The sequence below is a fragment of the Rhopilema esculentum genome, chromosome 18 (assembly GCF_057945365.1).
Source record: "Rhopilema esculentum isolate cy_ngs chromosome 18, ASM5794536v1, whole genome shotgun sequence".
NCBI lineage: Eukaryota > Metazoa > Cnidaria > Scyphozoa > Rhizostomeae > Rhizostomatidae > Rhopilema > Rhopilema esculentum.
The window spans coordinates 6,279,373-6,301,908 of NC_142832.1; the positions used below are offsets into that span (position 1 = coordinate 6,279,373).

General features: G+C 36.5%; 3 protein-coding genes and 1 non-coding gene across 4 annotated transcripts; 2 read left to right on the forward strand and 2 right to left on the reverse strand.

Annotated features, from left to right (window-relative positions):
- Positions 1-122: 122 nt before the first annotated feature.
- Positions 123-6,079, reverse strand: LOC135681089 (uncharacterized). The gene is made up of 5 exons (XM_065195385.2): positions 5,591-6,079; positions 4,679-4,829; positions 3,473-3,745; positions 2,373-2,519; positions 123-1,555 (listed from the first exon to the last, which is right to left on the reverse strand). Exons 1-5 carry the CDS (start codon positions 5,987-5,989, stop codon positions 1,296-1,298), a joined length of 1,230 nt encoding a protein of 409 aa, XP_065051457.2. The 5' UTR covers positions 5,990-6,079; the 3' UTR covers positions 123-1,295.
- On the forward strand, positions 3,119-3,226 carry LOC135681098 (U6 spliceosomal RNA). Its single transcript, XR_010515577.2, has one exon. It is a non-coding gene; the product is annotated as a U6 spliceosomal RNA (small nuclear RNA).
- Positions 6,073-11,586, forward strand: LOC135681090 (prefoldin subunit 1). Its single transcript, XM_065195386.2, has 4 exons — positions 6,073-6,146; positions 9,609-9,775; positions 10,362-10,446; positions 11,191-11,586. The coding sequence occupies exons 1-4, from the start codon at positions 6,117-6,119 to the stop codon at positions 11,266-11,268; spliced, it is 360 nt and encodes a 119-aa protein (XP_065051458.2). The 5' UTR covers positions 6,073-6,116; the 3' UTR covers positions 11,269-11,586.
- A 750-nt stretch (positions 11,587-12,336) lies between these two features.
- Positions 12,337-19,113, reverse strand: LOC135680892 (cysteine-rich motor neuron 1 protein). Its single transcript, XM_065195109.2, has 4 exons — positions 15,268-19,113; positions 14,376-14,528; positions 13,711-13,834; positions 12,337-12,692 (listed from the first exon to the last, which is right to left on the reverse strand). The coding sequence occupies exons 1-4, from the start codon at positions 15,395-15,397 to the stop codon at positions 12,527-12,529; spliced, it is 573 nt and encodes a 190-aa protein (XP_065051181.1). The 5' UTR covers positions 15,398-19,113; the 3' UTR covers positions 12,337-12,526.
- Between the last annotated feature and the right edge of the window lie 3,423 nt (positions 19,114-22,536).

The following is a 22,536-nucleotide window of genomic DNA, read 5'->3' on the forward strand; positions in this document are numbered from 1 at the left end:
ACAAAATTCATTCTCTGATGGATGATTACTACTTCTTGTGTTATCTATCATGTATGTTGTTCTGTTTTCCTATACTAGATCGATATTTGATATTAGCAAGCCTGTATCAAATACATTTTCGAAAACTTTAACAAAATCTTGTAGCGAAACAATGCGGATATCGTACCACATATTTTGGTTTATTCAGTGGAACTTACCGTTTTATACAACTAAACATCTGGTCTCTTCAGCTTATCCTTACACTTAGCTTAAGATGAAAGAATTATCGATTTAACGAAGTAATTTTCATCTTAAGATTATGTTAAGAGAAAATACGAACCATCTCGTAACAGAATATCGTAACCAAAACATCACTGAATAATAAAACACTTGTATAACTACGTTTTGATCCACAATATATATCTTAAATCTGACATAATAAAAAGTCACTGGACACAAATTACTTTGATTGGGCCCATCAAAGTCCCTTATATCAAGATTAAACTGAATTATTAGGGCACTTCATTTTTGGAAGGGAAATTTTAGAGAATTAATGTAGTATACCATGTTGGTATGTATTTTAGTAAAATAGTTTGATTGCGTAAATGCACCGTGCAGTTGTTGTACTTTTGATTTGCGTTATCGTAGTAGATGTTAAAATTCACATATGATAAATACGTTTTGAGCCTGTAATTCCATTCCATTAAAAACGTTTTGTGAGCTTTCTCTCTTTAGTCAACTTTTGTTGCTTCTTTTTAAATCGTTGTTTGTACCGCTTTCTTAGAAATGTGTGCATTTGAACTTCTGTCATTTACATTTAGGAAATGAAGAAGGTTATAAGTTATAATTTTCTTTGCTTTCTTGCTTTTTGCTTGCCTCGTGTTATGTGAATGAATCTTGTTTGTTGATGATTGGATTCTAAAGTTCAGTGGGCCTTACCTCCCTGACAAATTTTTTGTAGCCATACTTTCTTTATATTCAATAACATAATGCCAAGATCTTTTGATTCAACAATGTACGTTCCATCTTCAAATATTACTTAGATAGGTGCAGAAAATTATGAGCTAACTTTGAAAATCATGAGCTTTTGACTGAAACTTTCAATTCATTACCTACTGAATCAGATACGATATTCTTGAAAGAATTAACCCTTCTAACTCTTTCAAAAACATCATATCCAACCCAATCATTTAGATTGATGAATACGTAAGTAAAACGAGCAAAAAGCAGAGCGAAGTTAAAAGACGAGTCACAATATAAATACATTCAATACAATCTCCACGGAACCTAAAGAATACTTTCTACACTAGCAATCATCAAGGATTTAGGTTTGGTATTTTAAGTCTCAAGCTATCCATCCAATTGCCTTGATCGATAGCAACGTGTCCATGATGATTTTCAATCAACCATTTTTTTGTAGGCGCACCACGAGTCCCCTTTGTGACCATGTACTTATTAACGGGATCATTGTATTTCTCTAATTGTTTGAAGTCAATTTGCGAAGAAACCGATGAAGATTTAGACTGGACTTCCATTTCCATCTCTACAGATGGTCCAATTTTTAGATTCACATCACCTAAAATTAAAAGAGTTGAGACATTAGGCTGTGGTGGATTTCAGGTGAGGTGGAAGGAATAAACGAAATCCCACGAAAAAGCTATGGAAAGATTAAAAAGGAGGGTACAAAATAGACGAGGTTAAAAGGAGGCTCTTTCAAAAACGTTTATTGCTAGAAAAGGTTATTTGTATGAAATGTTTGTTGCACAAGAAGTTTTTATGACAAATCGACAAACACTAGAAATTAGCAGCTGTCCATTGGTCTTAAGTCCCATTAAAACAACAGAAAAACAATTAACAATGCTTTTAATTAAAGAATAGATATATTTGAAAAAGCTATCTGAAATGGAAACAATCACTAAAGTAGCCAAAAATCAACACTAAATTATTAAAAGAGCTGTGAAGTCTGATGTAATAAAAAATATGATGTAATTTTCGAAATTTGGACACTTAACCGCTTAACCTGAAAGAACACATTCAAATTCCTCTAGAAGTACAAAACCAGTTTAAATATGTAGGAAATTGGTTGAGACATAGAGAATGAAAAACCCAGCTTTACTAATGGACTTTTATTGTTTTGGCCAGGTTCATATATTAAGAAAAAGGCCAAATTACAACGATGTGACCGGAAAAGGGCCTGTGCATATGTGATCATATCTATTTGGTCTTTATGTAGCCAAACAATAACACATTAGGCTGATTTTGCATGATAAAAGGCGTTTCAATTAAAAACTATGAAACAAGATGTTTTTGATGTTATAACTTTGGAACTTTTGGAAAGTTGAGACAACCACACAGGAACAAATTTGCTGCGATATAAAAAGAGTAGAAATTACCTCCTTCCCCGTGATAGATATACATGTCCTTGGTTTTTTCTACCACAAAATCCATTGTCCCTTTCTTGAAAATTCTTCCAACCAAGTTATCACATGATACAGAGTCGATTTTCAGGTTGCCATTTTCAGTTTCCACGTGACATCCAGCTAAAAACAAGGCCAAACAACTTCAACTGACAATGGATGACAACGAAAACGTCCTGACAATCAAATGACCTTGAATTATGCAAGTCTTCTGACAAATTCTTTAGAATATTTTTTAGAATACAAGTATAGGAAGGATTTAGGTACCTTAAATCCTCGAAGGAGCGCCATCTTTCGATTAGCGCTCTTACCGCTATACAACAGTTGACATAGCCTTTCCAAGGGAAATTAGCTGTAGGGGCAAACCTTTGTTTATATAAAGAGGAGGAGGACAATAGCCTATTGTTTAAAACAATGGGAAGCCACTGGGGCTGCAGAGGCAATTGCCCCCCTGGTTAGTTTGTTAGAAAAGGCCCCGATAGTCGATGTAACGAGCATCCCCAAGTAGAATGAGCCTCTCTACCTTCAAATTTGATTCCGTTTCTGTTAAAGAAGCGATCGATACTGAATTCATTGGCTCTTGATAAAATTGCAGAGCTACAAACTCTTAACTCCCCGGATGTAGATTAAAAGCACAATACGCATGCGCAAAAATAAACCCATAAGAGTATCAAACATTGAATCCTCACGGTAAAGTTAGTACAAGGTGTATTATACTTTACGTGTCCGCTTCGGCGGCACATATACTAAAATTGGAACGATACAGAGAAGATTAGCATGGCCCCTGGCGCAAGGATGACACGCAAATTCGTGAAGCGTTCCAACTTTTTAATTTCAACTTAGACGTCCCATACTCGAAACTCGACCATTCCCCTTTTGCACACATCCAGTTTTAAAACAAGACTTTTTCGATAGAAATTTAAAGTGGGTACACATATAGTCAAAAAAGTTGCAATCTATTATTAGCTGCAAAAAGGCACTTGACCTCACAGCCGTTTCTGAAAAAAAGGGCATTATCACCCCAGTTTCCTTGCACAATTCAATGCACAACAGCAAAATACAATTTCAACACTCACTTGATTGCACAAGGCCAGTTATCACATCTCCTTGCTCATTTGTGTAAACAACATCGTCACAATAAACCGTTTCTGTTTTAATATCTCCATTCATCGAATTCAAGGCGAAATTTATTCCTTGCAGCTTTTTCATGTAGATACCCCCATCTAACATTGTCCAGAAATGCCCACTTCCGTGGATCGAATCTCTGCAGACAATATCACCACCAGAGAAACATTCAGCATAGACTGTCTTGATTTTGCTCAGCTCAATATTTCCTAAGTCAGCATATCCTATCAAAGTACCATTAGAGATTAATTATTGTTTATTAAGAAAGGTTTTAATCATAGAGAGAAGAAATTAATTACAAGGATATGGCAAAGAAATTTTCTCTTTTGTCAATACAATCGATGTATGTTACAAACTGTAAAAGCACCATTAAGCCACGGGAGGCTTATTTATTTGTTCAGTCCTAGAAAGGGGGCTTAAAAGAGAGGGGGACTTTTTAAAAGTTTGAAGTAAAAAATGTTTTAAAAATGCCCTTGTCTATTTTGTTGTTATAAAATGTCTTACAAATTTTGTCAGAAAACTTCCCTAGCAGCTTTGAAAGTCTAATTTATCACTTATAAGGTCCTCATCTCCATCAGAATCACCTGGATCAATTGATAACCCTGGGACATCTTCTAAACAAATTTCAACTGACTTCTTAGGTACAAAAGTAAGTCTTTGTATGGGCCGTATTCAATGCACATGATCTTATTATCATCAAACCTGTCAAGAGACCCACTAAATGTGCATGCTTTTCTCGTTTAACAACAAAAGCTAAAGGGGGGGGGGCTTAATAGAGAGTGGGGGCTTATAAGGAAGTTTTTGCTTGATAAGGAGGGACGTAATAGACAGGGGGGCTTAAGAGAGAGAGGGGGGGGGGTTAAAAGAGCTTTTACAGTATATATCTAGTCATTTCATTCCAAATATCTTTACTGTAAATTTGTAGATACTTTTGCAATTTTTATGGGAATAAAATGGTTAATTTTTTTTAAACAAGTGTCAATCAAAAAAATAATGAAACGAGAGGTTGACTTCCACTTGAAACAACACTGGAAAGATAGTATCTTTTCATATTATGTTTATAGTATAGAGTTTCAAAAGTAAAAATTTTGAACTTGTTGTTGAACTCGTTAGACATCTAAGAAACCAGGAAATAGTAATTGTAATTCATAACATACCAGATGTATACTCATTTTCAAAATCTTTCATGTAGATACTTGCTTCCCCTTTAACTTGGGCAACTATCTGATATTCATAAGGTACTTCAACCACCAGTGCTGTGCAATTGTTCAGCTCCTCTTTGTACTTTTTAAGATACGGAAAATCAACCTGAAACCAAAAATTATATGTCAAATAAACAAGAAAAATGAATATCAGATTTATGAATGCATGAAATGTGACCATGTTGAACAGCAATAAAATTGGATCAACTGCTTCTTGCAGACAGGGAAGTTGTACTTTATTATCATTGACAAAATGGGTTGTTAAAACATTGAGATGATTACAACCATCATGGAGTGGCATTTGAAGATCTTTGGAGGGCTATTAATGAATATTTATGAAATTATGAAAGAATTATGAAAGATCTATGGAATATCTATGAAAGAACAAGGGCTCCAAGACAAGTTGGAAGGTAGGGGAGGGGGCAAAACAAAGCACAGACCCAAAAATAGATTTTGAGAAAAGCTCTCTGTTGTTTCGCAGAAGTGTCTCCCCCTGTCGTTGGAGACCTTTAATAGCAGTCTGATATTCCTGAATTGAAAAATCATCTGTGGCTTCTATTGATTCACATTGGCAAAACCTCCACATTTCAATTGACAGGGTAGGATGATTGCTTGTCATGGTGAGTACCACACAGTCTTCTCTCATTTTGTTGTGTTAAATTTTGTACATGGATATTTTTCTTTCGATTTCCTTCATTTTCAAGTTTTTAATTTTCAATGATTTTCATAGCATAGCGTATACAGCAGGGTCTTGCACTTTAAAATGTCACATGACCTTCTCAACATACATTCTTACTCTCTTTACACAGAATTCATGGAAAATATTAACAACTGAAACAGATTTCATCACTGCCAAGTCTTCTTTACCCTTAATATTGGTGGATATCCAGTAAATTTGTATCGAATAATGTTTCTGAAGTTATTGACTTTCTCCACAATTTTCCTTAGCTCTTCAATACTTCTACCATGTCCTTCTTTCCCATAGATTGTAATTATAGCGTCTTTTCTGTCAGGCTCGTCTTCGTTGTATTTGCTCTTTAATATCGTGTTGCATCCACTTGTCAAATGAATTAGTCCCCTTACAGGTACTTCCATCTTATGCTGGAAGAGCACCTCAGAACCATGAATTTCATCTCTCCAAGTTGACATTCTTCTAGCACCAAAATTAACTATCCGGAGTGATGCATGAGTAAATATTTTTGAATATTTCAGAAAAAGTATGCATTGGCATGCTTCCTTTACTCCGAAGAAACGCCTTGATAACATTTTTAACGCAAAATTAAAAAAATATATCGCCTAATAATAACTCCAGTTATCACCACTTGAGGCAGATGAAATGGAACCTCATTTGAACCATATTCTACCTCGTTTCCGAATTCGCCTCTTCACCAAAATGGCGTCCTTCGACGAAGAGCTGAGGAAGGTATGACGAGAATTACCTGTAGTTTATCTCAATTCGCCTTTTATACTAATATTAGTTTTGAGCAACTTCACTAACTGTTTATCTTGTGTGTTTCATGTATAATTTTTTAGCCTTTTGAAGGGCAATTTGTGTTAATGTCACGTGGAACTACGCCCCTCCCTAACCCTATCTGTGTTAAAATATGATAAAATGAAATAAAAACTTTTTGGCGTTAGCATTAAGATCTAGAACCTTTGGCACAGCTTCATAATTTACTGGCCTTGAGTTTTCTTTTGAAATTGGCTATACATGGAGCTCATTTTGATTTTAAATGGGAATTCGTTCCAACAGTCTGTGCAGCTGTTTGTGCAGCCTTTAGAAATCTAGATATCGAGATAGATATCTAGAAATACAGAAATTTAGAAACAAGCTAGATTTTGACACTGATTTCTTGTTGGATATCTAGATTTTTTAAATCTAGTAACAAGTCTCCCACTTACTTTTCCCAATTGCAACTCCAATTGCCCTTTCGGCTAGATTCTTAACTATCACTTTTGATACAATGCATGTTAGAAACAATTAATCACCCTTTTTGGCAACAACATTTGTTTCTAAGTAAACGCTTTCTTTATAAGAAACCTACCTCAAGGACTAATTCCAAAAGTTCCTTATTCATAGACCTCGAATCATCAAACTGTAGTACCAAAAGTTCCTCAACAGTTCCTTAATTTCACTGCATATCAAGTGCCATAAAAATAGTACAGAAACAGGAAAAACATCAAAATTTTGAATTTTGCTTGTGGCTAGAACTCAGGAGCAAAAACACAAAGAAGGCTATGTATAAGGAAAATCTCACTTTCAGTGTTTTAACTACAATAAGCCTTGACACTTGATAGAGAGAGGGGAGAAACAGCATATGGGGAAATTTCTCAAAGAAGCACTTGACACACAAATAGCAAACAATCTATGCGAGTATTGGCTGCAAATGAATGGAACTGGCTTTTTAGTTCTTGATGCTTGCAGTTATAAAAAAATTTTTCCAATCAAAAAGTTCCTTAGGGATTTCGTTTTAGTAGTATAAGCTCCTTAAATATTTCAGCCCTCTGCATGTAGTTTCCTCATAAAGTGGTTCCTTATAAAAAAAGGGCATACTACACAGTCATACACTGCCTCTAAACAGACAGCTGAGGCAGTAAAGAATTTTTTCTGTGCTAGCCAATAAAATTAAAATTTGCAGATAGCAAGGCTTTCACCCAGAGAGGGTACTCCCATTAAAGCCTGACAGAAGGTCCAGTCGATTTGAGGGTCTTACCAAATGACTACCAAATGGCCCAGTCTCGATAATAGCACAACAGCTTAGTTTAGCTTGCGGTTTTTTATAGACAATGAACAAGGTTTTATCTTTCCTGAATCAATGCCAGTCACTGGCGAAGAATTTTGTCAAAGAAGGACCAGACACGTACAAAGAAATGTATGCTACCAATGACATATTTTTCGTCCTTATGCTACCATTTGAGGGTTATTATCAAAAAATACTAATATTTGAGGGTTATTGTCAAAAAATACTAATATTTGAGGGTAATTCTTTAAAATTTTAGTATTGGCCCTCATTGATCCTGACAAGACCCCCCCTGTTAGGCCATAATGGGAGTAACCCCCCCTGGGGGTTTTCAAAGAGTTTTTTTTCTGTCTTTTTCTTGTAACCAGAACTTTATTATGGAGTCTATGCTGGATATCTCCAGCAAAATTTACATGAATTACACCCATGCCATGTTAGCACAATGTTAGCACAATAACAACAACTAGATAATATGATGACTAGATAACAGCAAATTTGCACAGGTTAAGTGATGTTACATTTATTGGCAAGCCTACACAAATAGCAGGTTAGCTCTATTGCGACAATTACACATTGTAACTTTATCTGAGATGTACAGGGGGAGGATAATCTATCTTAATTTGCAATCAGAGAGGTCAGAGTGATATTTGGGATACCTGTTACATTCCTTTCTCTGCATTCCTGGTCCACAGGGCTGTGCGCTTTTGCAATCATTTTTGCAGTGCAAGTGCACCAACTCAAATTATTTCATGATCATGTACTGTAATAGATTCTCTCTCAATAAAAACTTAATATAATAGTGAATAAAGCCCCCTTAATCCCCTTAATCCCCAATAAAAACTTAAACTTAATAAAATAAAGCCCCCTTAATCCCCTGCCACTTCTGCATTCCCTGCTCAAAAAGGTGTTTCTGAAGAGCTAGAGGGCCTGGCAATGTCAAAGTTTCTGGGGTTATGCCCTGTGACCCTGTTTTGCCTGTGTGGCAGTCAGGATAAGTTCTAGATCGATTAAGGCCTGCCCATGCCAATCTTCCTTTTCAAAAAACACACTCATTTTCAAAACTGAAACTTGGCAGGTCTGATTTAGGTATGCACAGGGAATGCATTCTCATGGCATTAATTTGTTCCTCAAAAGACTTTGCATTTCTATGTGCACAAAAATGCACAAAAAATCTTGATCTGACCATTTTTTACTGTTATATCCAGTAATACTATTTTATTGCAGGAGCAAAATTTTTCTGTCTTTGGTCCTTGAGGTTTCTTGTCACAAGTTTTGTGGTGAAAGATTTGCTTTTAAGGTGGAGTTCTGGTGATTAAGAGAAGTTGTTAAGAGAAGTTAAGAGAATGAAGTTTTACATGATTTTAGCCAATCAAATCATTTACCTGAAAGCTAGAACCTCAGGCACTAGACCCTCATAGGAATGAGACACACTGCTTGTTAAAGTGTATTCCAGAGATTGAATGACGGCAGTTGCAATCCCCAAAATTTTGAGCTTTCTGTTTGATTCTGTCCTTTTTGTTTGATTTATAGGCCCCCCCCAAATCATCAATTTACACTTGCAAACGGTTCACAGGAATACTCCCAAACCTTCATATTGAAATGAGGCAAACTATTGTTTTTGTTCATTCTACTTTTAAAATGGCTTCAGCAAAGAGGCAATAGACAAAGGATTCAGTATGCAGACTTTAATCATTGAATCAAATGTGGGCTTTAAATCATTGAACCTCTCTGAAAGGAAAAGGTGACAAAACAAGATCAATATGAGAGTTACTCACAAATGCACTCATTTCTTCCCCAGTTATTTTGTTTGAATTTCCAAGAACTCATGAACAAACAGGTTCAGACTGGCCTGGACTATTTACTTTTAAAGATTGGAAATTAATGTTTTATGCTTTAGATATCAGTTAAAAGAAACATTTACTTCTTGTTTCTTTTTTGTTTGTTTAGAGCCATGCATCCCATCAGTTGCACCCTTGCAAATATTCCCAGAAACTTAGCTCTATGATCTAGGATACACCATACTACTTTATATCAATATTTTCCAAATTTTACTCATAACTTTTACTTGAAAGTCATAGTTGCAATTAAAAATGTACCTTTACAATCATTTGACTAGATTGTTGGCATGTTTTTGTTTGATGCAGGCATTCCAAGAATTACAAGCCAAAGTTATAACAACAACAGCTCAAGTAAAAGTAGCTGAAGCGCAGATTATCCAACTGAAAAGAAGTATTCAACATGCCCAGCTAACAGAATATGAAGTGACGCAACTTCCAGAAGAAACCAAGGCTTATGAGTCTGTTGGCAGAATGTGAGTTTAATTGGTTTATAAGATAAAAAGTTTTTAATTGGAAGATATATTTGAATATAGATAAAAGTTTATGAATAAAAGTACTCTAGTAGCTGCCAATGAACTGCCAGTAAACTACCAGTTTCTCACTAATTTTCTGTTGCCAAAAACAATTTCCAACCACCAGAAATACATTTCATAATGACAGCAATTGATTCCTACTGTGGTACGAAGTTGTCACTTTCCCTGTGTGGTAATATCTGAAAATTAAGTAGCGACTCTGAACCATCCTGTTCTTCATATCAAAGCAGAGTTGCTGCATACCAAAACATTCCTTTTCAAAGTTGGTAAAGGCTTGATCTTCTCAATCAAAAGCTACTATCTGATTTGCTGATACCCCATATTTGGTCTTTAAGACTTGGTTGATAACTTTCCAGACAGAGCCAATCAGTATAAATAGTGACAATTCTGAATTATAAGTGCACTCTGGCACTTTTCACATGCAGGACACCTTTCGAATGTTTTCTCAAATCTGGGGTTGCCCTGAGAAGCTCCAGACTGCTACTTCACTACATCGATTCTTGTTATATTAATATTATTTTTTTAGGTTTATTTTGAGATCAACAAAAGAAGTTAAAAAAAACTTGGAAAACCGAGTAAAACATGCTGAAGATAAGATCAAAGGCATAGAGGTAAAGACTTGTTAAAGTGCCAACTTAGGAGATTTAGAAAGTTTAAAATGTTTTTTGTACTCAAGTGAAAAAGCTATTTGTGATATTTCTCTTTGGCTCTGAAGGCTTTTATGAAGGCGTTTTTAGATCTATTTTGAATTTAAGGTTTGTACTACTGGTAGGTTATTTTGATTCTAGAAAATAAAGATAAAATACTGCTTCTTACATTTCCACTAAAGTCATTTTTTTGTTTTTATCAGCCATCTTTCACAGTTTAGAAAATGGCTGAACTAGCTATGAAAACATTCTAGATTGTCATTATACCAATTTTTTTCTAATATGTAAAATACAGAATTGCTTTTAAAATGTGGTCATTATTTTTGTTTAAATTTTGAGGTACCAAAAACTTATGTATTTTTTGTTTATTTGAAATAGGTTTTTGAATCATTAGTCTCTTTAAACTGAGGGAAAGTCAACATTTTTATATTAAGAATTGCTTTTTCTCCTTGAGAATATTTTAACTGTATATTTCTTGAAATGCACAGTGATTGCAGCTGGCAAATTTGCCATAGCTTTGTGAGCCAAATATATATTTTTTGGCATCAGATGCTTAGATCTGCAGCCGCAAGTTATCGGTGACCTATTTCCCTTCTAACAGAATTTGAGCAACAGGTGCCATGCTTTTGTATCAGCCTCACTGCCAACATGAGTTTATGCTAGAAGCATTTTAATCAATCATATTTATATATATGTTGTTTTTCAAAGGCAAACAAGGAATACCTACAAAAAAGTGTTAAAGAACAGGAGAACAGCATAAGAGAAATGCTGCAGCAAAGAGTTTGATTGCAAGGATTGTGAGTATGCCTCAACAAAGACAATTGTTGAGGTGTCCTGTATGAAGATGTTGTTTGGATAAACGTTTTGCAGTGAGCAAGAAGACATCTACTTTAGAGATATCTTCAGCTGATGTTCCAACCAACTGTTTACTGATAACAATGACATGAAATTGCAACAGAAGGAGATTTGTGCATTGAGATTTGTCAAGATGAGGGGTTCTGCAGTGCCAGAAAAAACTGTTCTACATAAGTTTATTGATTCAAACATTTCAGTCCATATGTAGGTTTGTTTTAACTTATTTTGTAAAATTTCCCTGCTGCAAAACGACTTTTTTATTTTCAGATGGCTACTTCTAAGAATAAAGCATTAAACTGGTAGGGGATGGGGAGAGTGGGAGAGGGGGAGTAGGGGAGGGGGAGCAGGGGAGGGGGATAGTGGTTGACTGAAAACAAATGTCAACAATTTTTTGTCAATGAGTATTTACTGCACGGTTGCTATTCACCCTATATCTCAACATTTTGCTTGCCAATAGAATTTTTTCACAATCAAGTTGAAAACCATCAAAGCTGCTTGCCATTAGGTTTTTCTCACTTGAAAAGAAGCTCTCTTTTGGAGAATCTGAAAATTAAGATCTTGAGAAGAAATCTTGAGTTTATCAACATAACTTGATGATTATGAAATTTGCTTTAATCGCTTTAGTAAGAAGAGGAACCATGCCATTGACTTTTGTGTTTCTAAGCCGCAGATATTTGAATTGAAGTACTAAGTCAGGATTGGCAGAATCGTTAAAAAAGGTGGTAAATTGCACTGCCTTTCTTGAAGGGACGCCGGAGAAGGGGGCGGTGGGCAACCACCCCTCTTACCCTTTCCTTGGAGGAGCATGAGGCACCAAAGTGCCCTTGACATCGGCCTTTGGTAATTATAAAAGAGATTCTTGCGAAGTTTCTTTTTATTTAACGACATTTCTCCCAAAATGATGACATTTCTCACAAAATTTGTACAAAATTTCTTAAACCAGAAGTTAGCCTCTCAAGGTGCCTACAGAAGATCGAAATAAAATGAAAGACAAAAAACTAGTAGAAGCTGGGAATTTTTTTCAAATGCCCTTTTACTGATTAAAGGAAGATCCAATGTTTGCTGACAGTAGAATAATCCATTTCTTAGTTGAGTAGAATAACAGAGTCCTTCAAGAAGGCATTTATATTGAAAGAAACTTGTTAGGTTTAATCAAAACGTCTAACTCATATGTAAATTAGCGTCCATTCTACATTTTAATATCTTCTTCTGGTAGGTCCACTTCATTTTCGTCATTTTCCTCATCTCCTAACTGAAGTCTTCTTGGAACATGAAGTCTTTCCTGCCTTCGACAACGATTGCGTGGAATGTAGTTATAAACATCAGGATTGCAGGTCGTAGAATGTTCACAACACCTGTAATGAATTGATAACAATAAAAGACTAATCTACCGAACTGTTTCACTTTTTACAGTTTTCATGGCCCATAAACAATCAGTCTTAATGATAAATAGGTGGGGCACATGAACAATTCTTTTTCAACGAAACTTCGAAGAATTAACTCGTATTTGTAAATGGTCAGCTTGATGCTTCCAATCACATTTATTTTCCTCTTCATTTCTGATTTTTTGCTTTGACATTCGTGTCGAAATATTTTCCAACAACGCCGGTTTTGTTAATAAGTTTATGTAGTTCAAATATGGGGCCTGGTCTACCGAATGATTTTTGCTAAAACAAAGTTTTGATTACTCCGGACATGTTGAATAAAACACTTGCAAAAGAAATCTTCCCATTCCAAAACGGCAGCTGCTACAGAATTCATTAACTACAGGAGATTGTAGTGAAAAGGAGGAGCTTGTAATATAGATTGCAAGCATCCTTAGATCTAGGAGACAAGTGAAATTCAGAATTTTTATCATAAACAGCTTCGAAAAAAGCAAACATTTTGAATCATACTTAAAGACTCATTGCTAACAATGGGCCTTTGCGAGCGTGGCGACGGTCCAATCAATGGCAGTAATTTTCTACGGATTAATCAAAATTGATTCCAGACAGACTAAAAATGCATTATGGGATGCTTGCGTAGCGCAATGGCTCATTGTTAACAATGAGTCTTTAAGCTTTTCCTCTGACACTTTCAGAGTATTTCATGTCAGAACATAGATCGAAAACTCTACGCTAGGAAATATATCTACCCAGTCGTGGGTCGAAATTGGCCGATCAGAAACGCTAGCAATAGAAAATAAACTGAGGGGTAATTCAATCTTGCGAAAAGCGTACGAGGTTTCCACGAAAACAATTTAGGATTTCCAGGGATTTTAAGATAATACAGAAGTATATCCACCAAAGGTGCACGAGATTTAACCTAAGCTTATTTATTCATCAATTAAATTTTAGAGCAAAATTCATAACTGCAACGATCGAACAAACATACCTTTCACAGCACTTATTGCAGAAAACTGTCCTTCTTCTGAGACAGCGTCTGTACCCAGATTTTCTGAAACTAGAGTATTTACGGACAGCTTTGCATCTTGGCAGTCGTTTGCCTCCTCCGTTTGCTATAAAGAAATAACATCATTTTAATTTAATCTGAATCAAAAACAGGTCGAGGGGGCCCTTCTGCCCCATTGCTTTATACTTTTCTAAAATACAACTGCAAGGGCCATTTTATGGCGGATTGTTTCAACTTCTTTATTAATTTGACTTCCTTTAGCCCGTAGAACGCCTAACAACGCTGGCAGTAATCATTAATACCTTCCGATATATTGCCAAGGTTACACAACCAAAGTACATATCGATTGTATAGGGTGTCTTCTTGAGAGGGAAATTGCCACCCATTTTTGCTGAAACATTTCTCATCTTCTCATTCCAAAAAATGAAAATATAATTAGGTTGAGGTTAAGTTATATTCATTTATATTTGATAATGGAAATTTCTCGTTTAGAAATGGTTTGCAACGGAACTGAAGTATTGCATAACTAGGCTTTTCTGTATTTTCTGTAATTTAAATATTTCGAACATTTTTATTGTGCCACTTCTAAAATATTCTGCTTGCTACGTCTGCCCTGCCATGAATTATACAAACAGCGAATTACTTACGATTTACACATCGCCCGGTTTCAATGTTGCTCTTGGGACTACAGACCAGCCCTTTATCGCACACTCCTCCAATATTCCATGGGCCCCCGCATTTCTCACCTTCAACTTTCGCGCAGACTGTACAACAACCACATGCGTCAAGAGTTGTTCCCCCTGAAAAAAATTGGACAAATGACATAAGTACCTAACAAGTTTCTTTGCTGAAATCAAAGTTACTAAAGTTAAAAAATTGCTTATGTAAGCGGCCGGCCTTCAGATCTTTAAAAACATAGCCGTGGTTACAGGAGCCTTAACCCTGAGGGAAAGGAGCCCCTTCTTAGCGATAGCCTTAGGGGTGCGAATAATTTATTCACAATTTTTAAGAAGCACGAGTTGTAATGTAAACTATTGTTCCTTTTCCAATGCCAATCTAACCATTTTGTGGGGGGAGGGAGGGTTGTTGAGGGGCAGCTCTTCCCTATTAATGCATAAAAGGGTTCAGGTTTCGTGTTCATTATACTGCTAACCCCACTAAAGTCTCCCAGGGACCCCAGAAGCAAGGGGTTGAGGGGACACAGGTCCCGTAATAATCCGCAAACTGCCTTTAAGCCAAAAATGAATTAACTTCTGTTTGCTTTTAGCATAACCCCTACCCCCCTTAGTTTCACAACTCTCCTCATCCATGATATGCTCGTTGGTCAATATTGTCTTATACATATCTAATCTTTCGTTTCGTACTTGTTACGCTTCAATCTTTCTAACAAGATTGGAAAAAAATAAACTGAATTACTTTAAATTTTTAAATGCTTTCATTGAGACGATACACAACAACTTTCCATAAAATTGTCAAGTTAACAACATAATGTTAAAAAATGAAGAAACAATTATTTCAAAAGTAATCGTTTTCTCGTACCTTTGCAATCCAACGATCGTACATCTGGGCACTTCTGCTCTTCACATCGCAAACATGTCAAACCATAAATTCCTTCAAGCCCTACTAGGCAAACCAAGGCAACATCTAATGCGAAAATCATTCCTCTCATTTTGACCAAGTCTTGAAACTAACTCGCATCAATACTGATACCTCGGCGATATGTCTCACTTTGGAAGGCTTTTATTTGCCTCTCCCGTCTTAATTTGTCATTAATGAGCTATCATAAAAACTCTTAGCTGTGACAAAATTAAAGGAAAGGTCGCTTAAATAGATGTTGATTACGCATTAATTAGAAGATACCAGGTCAACCCAGCCGGCCATTGCCGTTTGGTCAATTTCTTATTGCTGCAATTCCTTTAAATGGTATGATTTATTGTCAATGATTGAGGAGGGTGTAAAAGTAACGACCAGTATTTCATACCAACCATTGACAGTTTTTCATAAGTTTGCCGATTTTACTTCTTTTTTAATGTTAGTTTGCAAAAAAATAGCTACTAAATAGCTAATTTAACACCAACTTGTAACAAGAAATATTTACACCGATAAAGGTTGTTCTTACACAATATTAGAAGTAAATGACGTGTATAGTCCTCTTTCTGCCAATCAAATGTCTAATGAAAAAGAATTCCACGGTTCATTGCATCTTTCGGATATTGTACAAGCTCGTGGCTTTTTGTATAAACGATTCGTTTCGTAAACCATCATTTATGCAACCTCATTTAGCTGTAATATTTCTTTCACAAGTATTGGGTTTTAGTTATTTACTGTTTTGTATATTTATATCGCTAGTTGTTGGAGGTTTTTTTATGAATCCTAAAACCCATCATTTTTTAAGGGTAAATTTGCATCCCATTTTTTCTCCACTGCGCTGCATTCACACCATTCAACATCCACCAATCCGGTATCACCATCTCACATTTCAAATTCATTCACTCGTTTGTTTCATCTACTCTGATGAAGCCCTGTATGCCGGGGCGAAATATTAGTATTCCTTATATTCAATTTATTTTTAAAATTTTATCTCGTTACATTGGATTCTCGTCGTCGTATTGCTTTGTTCCTGAATATTTTTCGTATTATTACTCATTGCAAGATTCACAGAATCCGGCGGAGAGCCTATCCTGCGGTTCTTCTTCCTTGGAAATGGGAAGGGGAAGGGGTGGCTTTCTCCTTTCTGAAGCACGAAAATAATAATTCGTTTAAAGTTTTCTGATATGTACCTTGTAAAGCCAATTTAAGCCAACAATTGCTTTTAGCCATCTCCTGAAATTCTACTCCCACTGAGCTCCTGGCTCATCCCCTCGTTTCTGTGACCCCCACATTCTTTCAATGACACTTCACCCCCTGCTTATGGAGTTGTGTTCTGCGTTTTTTAGAGCTTTAGAAAAGGCAACAGCTGTTCAGACATTCAACCTAAATACTAAAGCTAAATGAGATCGCCAAATCAATGACCTATCAAACTTAATTCATTCAAATAGACTTTCAGTTTCGGTTTCTAATATAAACCGAAAACCGTTACCACGTATGTTGTAACTTACAGAAGGGCTACCTCGTAAAGAACATGTTACAATCGATATTAAAACTACATATTATAAACTTGCTCTAACTCTCAAACTCGTTTTTCTTATCATGTTAAAACCAAACCTTGTTATAACGTGTTATTATATAGGGGCCTGGGGAGGACGCAGAATGACGTTGCGTAAAGTTAGTATAGCTATTAAGCAACTTTACAATAGCTTGTTTCGCATGGCCTTAGAGAGCAAGCTCTAGTCTTTGGTTAAAAAACCTTGAAATAGACTATAGAAATGTATTACCCAACCAAGCAGTGAAATGTTTGTTGATCCTTGGCCTAATTCGCAAAAAAAGTTTGACGTTTAAATGAGAAATTGTCTCAAAAAGCTCTCTCGAGTTTATCAAATTTCTGCATTGCTTTATGCCTTGATTCATTATTATTGTTTGTTATCTTTAACTTCAATTTTTATTTGATTTTGTTAAAATCTGAATTGATTTGCTCTCCAAATTTAAATGTTTATAGAGCAGCGGGTTTGATCGTTCACCAAAAGGGAATTTCCCATCCATCTTTCTTCCATTATTTTCCTTGGTCCTCGTATTCGAGTCCTCTCTTTCATTCCATTTGATATGATTTTTCTTTACCAATGGCCTGCCTTCTGTCAATTCTGCTATAAATAATTTTAGTATTTCATCTCTGCACCCATCAAAGTATTCTTTCACATTAAGCTATCGGATTAGCCCTTTGTTTTTTTCCATGTTTTTTTTCCTATTCAATTTTCCATAACAATTGTAATTTAATTTAATATATAAAACGTTTACCAGTTACCTCAAGAATTTGCGCATGTACGTAATATATTATATCGCAGAGCTTTGGGGGGTACCACTAAATTCTTCTTCTAAGTGTTACAAAGCTGCTTTTTTAACCACATATCTTCGTCTAGAAAAGCAAATTAAACGTGAATAGAGAACTTCTATTTGTACGTACCCTTGTTAAAAAACCACGAATTGGAGACTTGAGACACTGGCAGGACCGCCGTGTGGGGGGGGGGGGTGGAAGGGGGCAATGGGGGAATTTGCCCAAGAGCCTCAAAAAGGAATTATTTCCATTTTAAGAATGGAATTAATCAAAAGTAGCAAAAGTAGGTAAACTATCCATGCAAACTTTGAGAATTCTGAAATATTTTCGATAAGAAGGCTCCACCATTGATAGAAAACCGAAATGATGATTTTTACGATCAGTTTTTCCCCACGTTTGTTTTCATTGATGGGCTGGTTGACAGGGATGTAAGTTGTAATCGTTAGTTTTATGTTTTACATTAGCAGTTTTATTGTTTAGGCAACCCTAAAGAACCAGATTCCAATAAATTGTGTATATCCTTCCCCCAGACAATAGCCTCAAAAGGTGTGAAAGTCTTCCGCTGCAAAACAATGAAAACGTTTTGGATATGGGCAGTGGTGTGGCGGAGCAGTGTGGGGCCCTAATTGAAAGTAGTGTTTTGGGGCCTTTATACTAAAGTAAATTCGAGGTTTAAGAGCCTAAGTACTCACTCTATGGGGTTTTTCTGTAAAACCCAAAGAAATGATATACAACATTATATGAAGAGAAATTCTGCTGCCTGAGAAATTCCTTTGATCTTCATCTAAGCTTTTCATGGAATTCTATGCAGCGTATGAAGATGGGACTTGAACATGCATTTGAAAACATGTCCAGAAAGATTTATATTGTCAAACTGCCTCTTGGAAGAGTCAATTAAATTTTCAAATCTGTTATATTCTCGTAAATTAAATACAAAATTTTATAACGATATGAATGTGCTTAAACCTAATTGACATGCTATATCTGGTATCATTATTATATGGTTGCTCGCATTCACAAACCATATCCAGTCTTTCACCCATTTCAATAATGCTTTGAATGCTGTCAAGAAATTTGGAAAATCTTAGAGGCTCCTTCCGGGGGTTTTTCAGATATCCTATAACTGCAAAATCGTCATCATAAATCTATAGCAACGAGTTACGTTCTGTTTGAAGATCTAGCAAAAACTCTAGAAATATGACGATGTATGTACATAATTTTCCCAATTCCCATTTTAAAATCAATATAAACCGAAGAATCAAAATACAACGTAGATCTATCTATGCACTAAAAGAGACAAAATTGTAATGTTCCAACATCTATCTTCAAATCAAACGATCTTCCCGCCAACGAACAATGTTCACGTTTACGGGAAACAACAGGAAACAACAAGAAACTAATACCAACGAGAAGAAACGACATGAAACCATTTGCAACTTAGCGGAAAGGACTAGATCTCCAAAAGGAGATAAGCTTATCCACCCACATAGGGAATCGTTATTTTTGTCGCGGTGGGGTCATACCTCACTCTCCTCCACAGAGGCTATTGGAGAGGGATTGGGTCTGCGGCGCAGGCTACCAACTGCTGGTGTCGATGAAATCTGAAAACCTAAGGGGAGTTTCAAAAGAACTAGATAGGGAAGAGAAGGAAATTAATTTGATCGGGGACACCAACTGTGATTTCAAATGTAGCAAAAACGCAACAGCTCAAGTTTGTTCACTCCGAGTACCAGCACGAACAGTTGATAAAAAATTATACGCGGGTTGCTTTGACAACGTCAGAATCTGGAGGGCAACGAACAAGCAAAACACTCATTGACCATTTCTCTTCCTCCAAATCCAAATACATCATAGAAGCAGATGTAATCAAGTCTGGCGTGGTGGACCACTATCTGGTGTATGGAATTCGGAAAATCAATGCTTGGCGGAGATTTGCTAACAATGAGCCATTGCGCTACGTAAGCATCCCATAATGCATTTTCAGACAGTCTGAAATCAATTTTGGTTAATCCGTAGAAGCTTACTAGCATTGTTTGGATCGTCGCCACGCTCGCAAAGGCCCATTGTTAGCAATGAGTCTCTAAGAGCAGAAACCAAATGCAATCGAATTTCGCAATATGAAAAATACGACAAAGCATTTTTCTGAAACGACATTCAGCAGGTAGACTGGGAAGCTATCCTAACTCCGTTTCGTGATAATCCCGCGGGTATTGCGGCCACGTTTTAGGAGGTATTCGAAGTCAGGTGCTAAGAAAGATATTAAATACTTATTGCTAACAATGAGCCATTACGCTACGCAAGCATCCCATAATGCATTTTTAGACTGTTTGAAACCAATTTTGGTTATTCCGTAGAGGTCAATGAGGTGAACACCTCATTGGTAGAAGTTTACTGCCATTGTTTGGATCGTCGCCACGCTCGCAAACCCCTTTTTCAAGCGGTTTTACAGTTTACTAACCTCGACTGAATCAGCCATGCTAAGAGAAATGTGAACGAAAGTCCGTAAAATCAAAGATAATACCATTATCTTTGGTAAAATTCAAAAGATATTGAAACGGTATACAAATGTTCCAACAAGCAAGGACCGATATGCAAATGTTTGTTTTAGGGGTCAAGCCTTGATAAACATTAGCGTAGCAATATATATTTTTAATAATATAAAAGTACTTTACTCATGCGGCCAAAACTTTTCTTGGAGGGGGAGGGAGCAAGGCCAAGGAGGCTTGCCTGGCCAATCTTGGTCATTGCTCCGACAAGGCTAGCCTCGTTCAACGACCCCTTTTCTACTTCTTGCTTTAGTCTAAAGGGTCCCCTTCTTTTCATAGAACGACAGCCATGCCCTAGTTGTGTTTGAAGCTGTGATTTTCCTGGGGTTTTCCTGTAAAGTTCTCAACAGCGATTTATTGTCTCCAGACTTTTACCTCGAAGATGCGGTCTGGGGCATAAAGATATTGCGAAGTACAATGCAGCTGTTGTGAAATGCACCTAGATTATTACGTCAACGCGTCTCAGCAATCGACAACTTTTGTTTGATTTATAAATAGATTTATTGAAAAAATATTACGCAATGCAGCAACTTAATTTGTGACAAACTCTGACAATGGTCAGGTTGCTATTATTTTTCTTTGTTTTCATGGCTCACGAAGTTATTGCGGCTGTCAGCTCGACGAGCGGTGGCTGTGGGGTCTCGTGGCCGGCAAGGGCCAGGTCAGGGAAGGATTTACAAAGGGGTGTGGGGTGCGACAATTCCCAGTATTTTCATGTTCTTCAGTAAATTTTTCTTCGATTCGGCAAAAAGCATTTTTTGGTAGTCAGTAGAAAAGTAACTAAATAATTCAGAAAAGTTGCTTTTTTATCCCCATATGGCTACCATAATTTGATGGAGAGAACACAGTTACTAAGGACATAGCTTGCGGTGTTCTGCAAGGATCGTCAATAACGACATTGCTATTTTGTCTAGATCGGTGATGTTCCTTGTTGCTTAAAGCATTCTCAAGCAACTAAATTACTTCGGTATGCTCATAAAATGAATAAACGACGTCCAATTTCACATAGAATATATTCTGCAAATATCAAAATGGGAAACCGATGGGCAAATAGCTCCATGGAAATCTCTTACGCCTTTGGTGAAAACCCTATTGTTTTATCTTAAGATCCCTGGAAATCATTTTGTTCTTTTGGAAATCTCGTACCCTTTTTTAGAGTGAATTGCCCCTCGCAGTCCCCTCGCGACGAACTAGCTCTATACACAGTTTCCATGTTTCATTCTTTTTTCATGCAGTAGAAATGAGTTCAATTAAAAATCCCCAAACAAAAATATGACAATCAAAAGCCCGGTTCCTTCATTCATTCCTTTACAGCAACAATGTATTTATAATCACAAAAATTATTATGGTTGCATTCAGAAATCAATGCAGGAAATAATGTTGGTACTTAGAGTTGAATGTTCTTAGTTGAAAAACACGGGGTTTCTCATAATATCCTTAGCCGTCTGGGGCTGGAGGGGTAATTGTCCCCCTAGCCAACAGCCTGAACTTTTTTTTACATAGAGGAACCCAGGAGATATCACTTAGATAACACAAAAATCTCGTACACCTTTGACAAAAATCCTTTTGTTTTCCAGAATAATCCCCGATAAAAAGTCTAGTTCTATTTTAGGAGCTCATGTGACTATGGTATGGCATAAGAAAACCAATTCATAAGAAAACCTACTGAAGAAACATGAGCTCCCAAAGGTCGTTGCTACAATTTTGCAATAATTTGTCGTTCAAAGAGTTCTCTCAAGCACAAACACAAAACATCTCTAAGCCCATTCTATTTCAAAAATAGAAATCAAGTGACATCGTTTGTTGAAATATAAACTAAACTGGCTCGACAAGAACAGACGGTAAACGGATAAAAATTAATTTTGGCGTAAATTCCTTTTACCGAATCAAAACAAAATTTACCGAATGACACGAAAACAAAAGTATAAGGGGAGTCGTTTCTGTAGGACAGATGTGTAGAGCTGGGGGCTCAGGGGGACTCGGGGACTGAGCCCCCTTTTAAATGCCGAAATGATCCTCTTTCAGTTTGTGATATTGTCTTGCAAGGACCCTCTCTGTTCTTTTCATAACAATAACACCACACTCATGGTATGAGGGAAACTCAGTTTGGAGGATCCGGTTCGGATTATTCGGATTAACCTCGTGTCATACACGTCAAGGAGTTTTTGACTGCATCAACGAATCACAGGTCGCCTAGGGTCAGGGAACGCTCTCCAAGAAATATGACATCAAGAAAAACATGGTAGCTCTCCGGATTGTTCATGTCCGCCCTCAGTTTATCTCACGATCCAAACCACAGAAAAGTGTTCACGGCTGTTGGCCTCCGATTTTTGG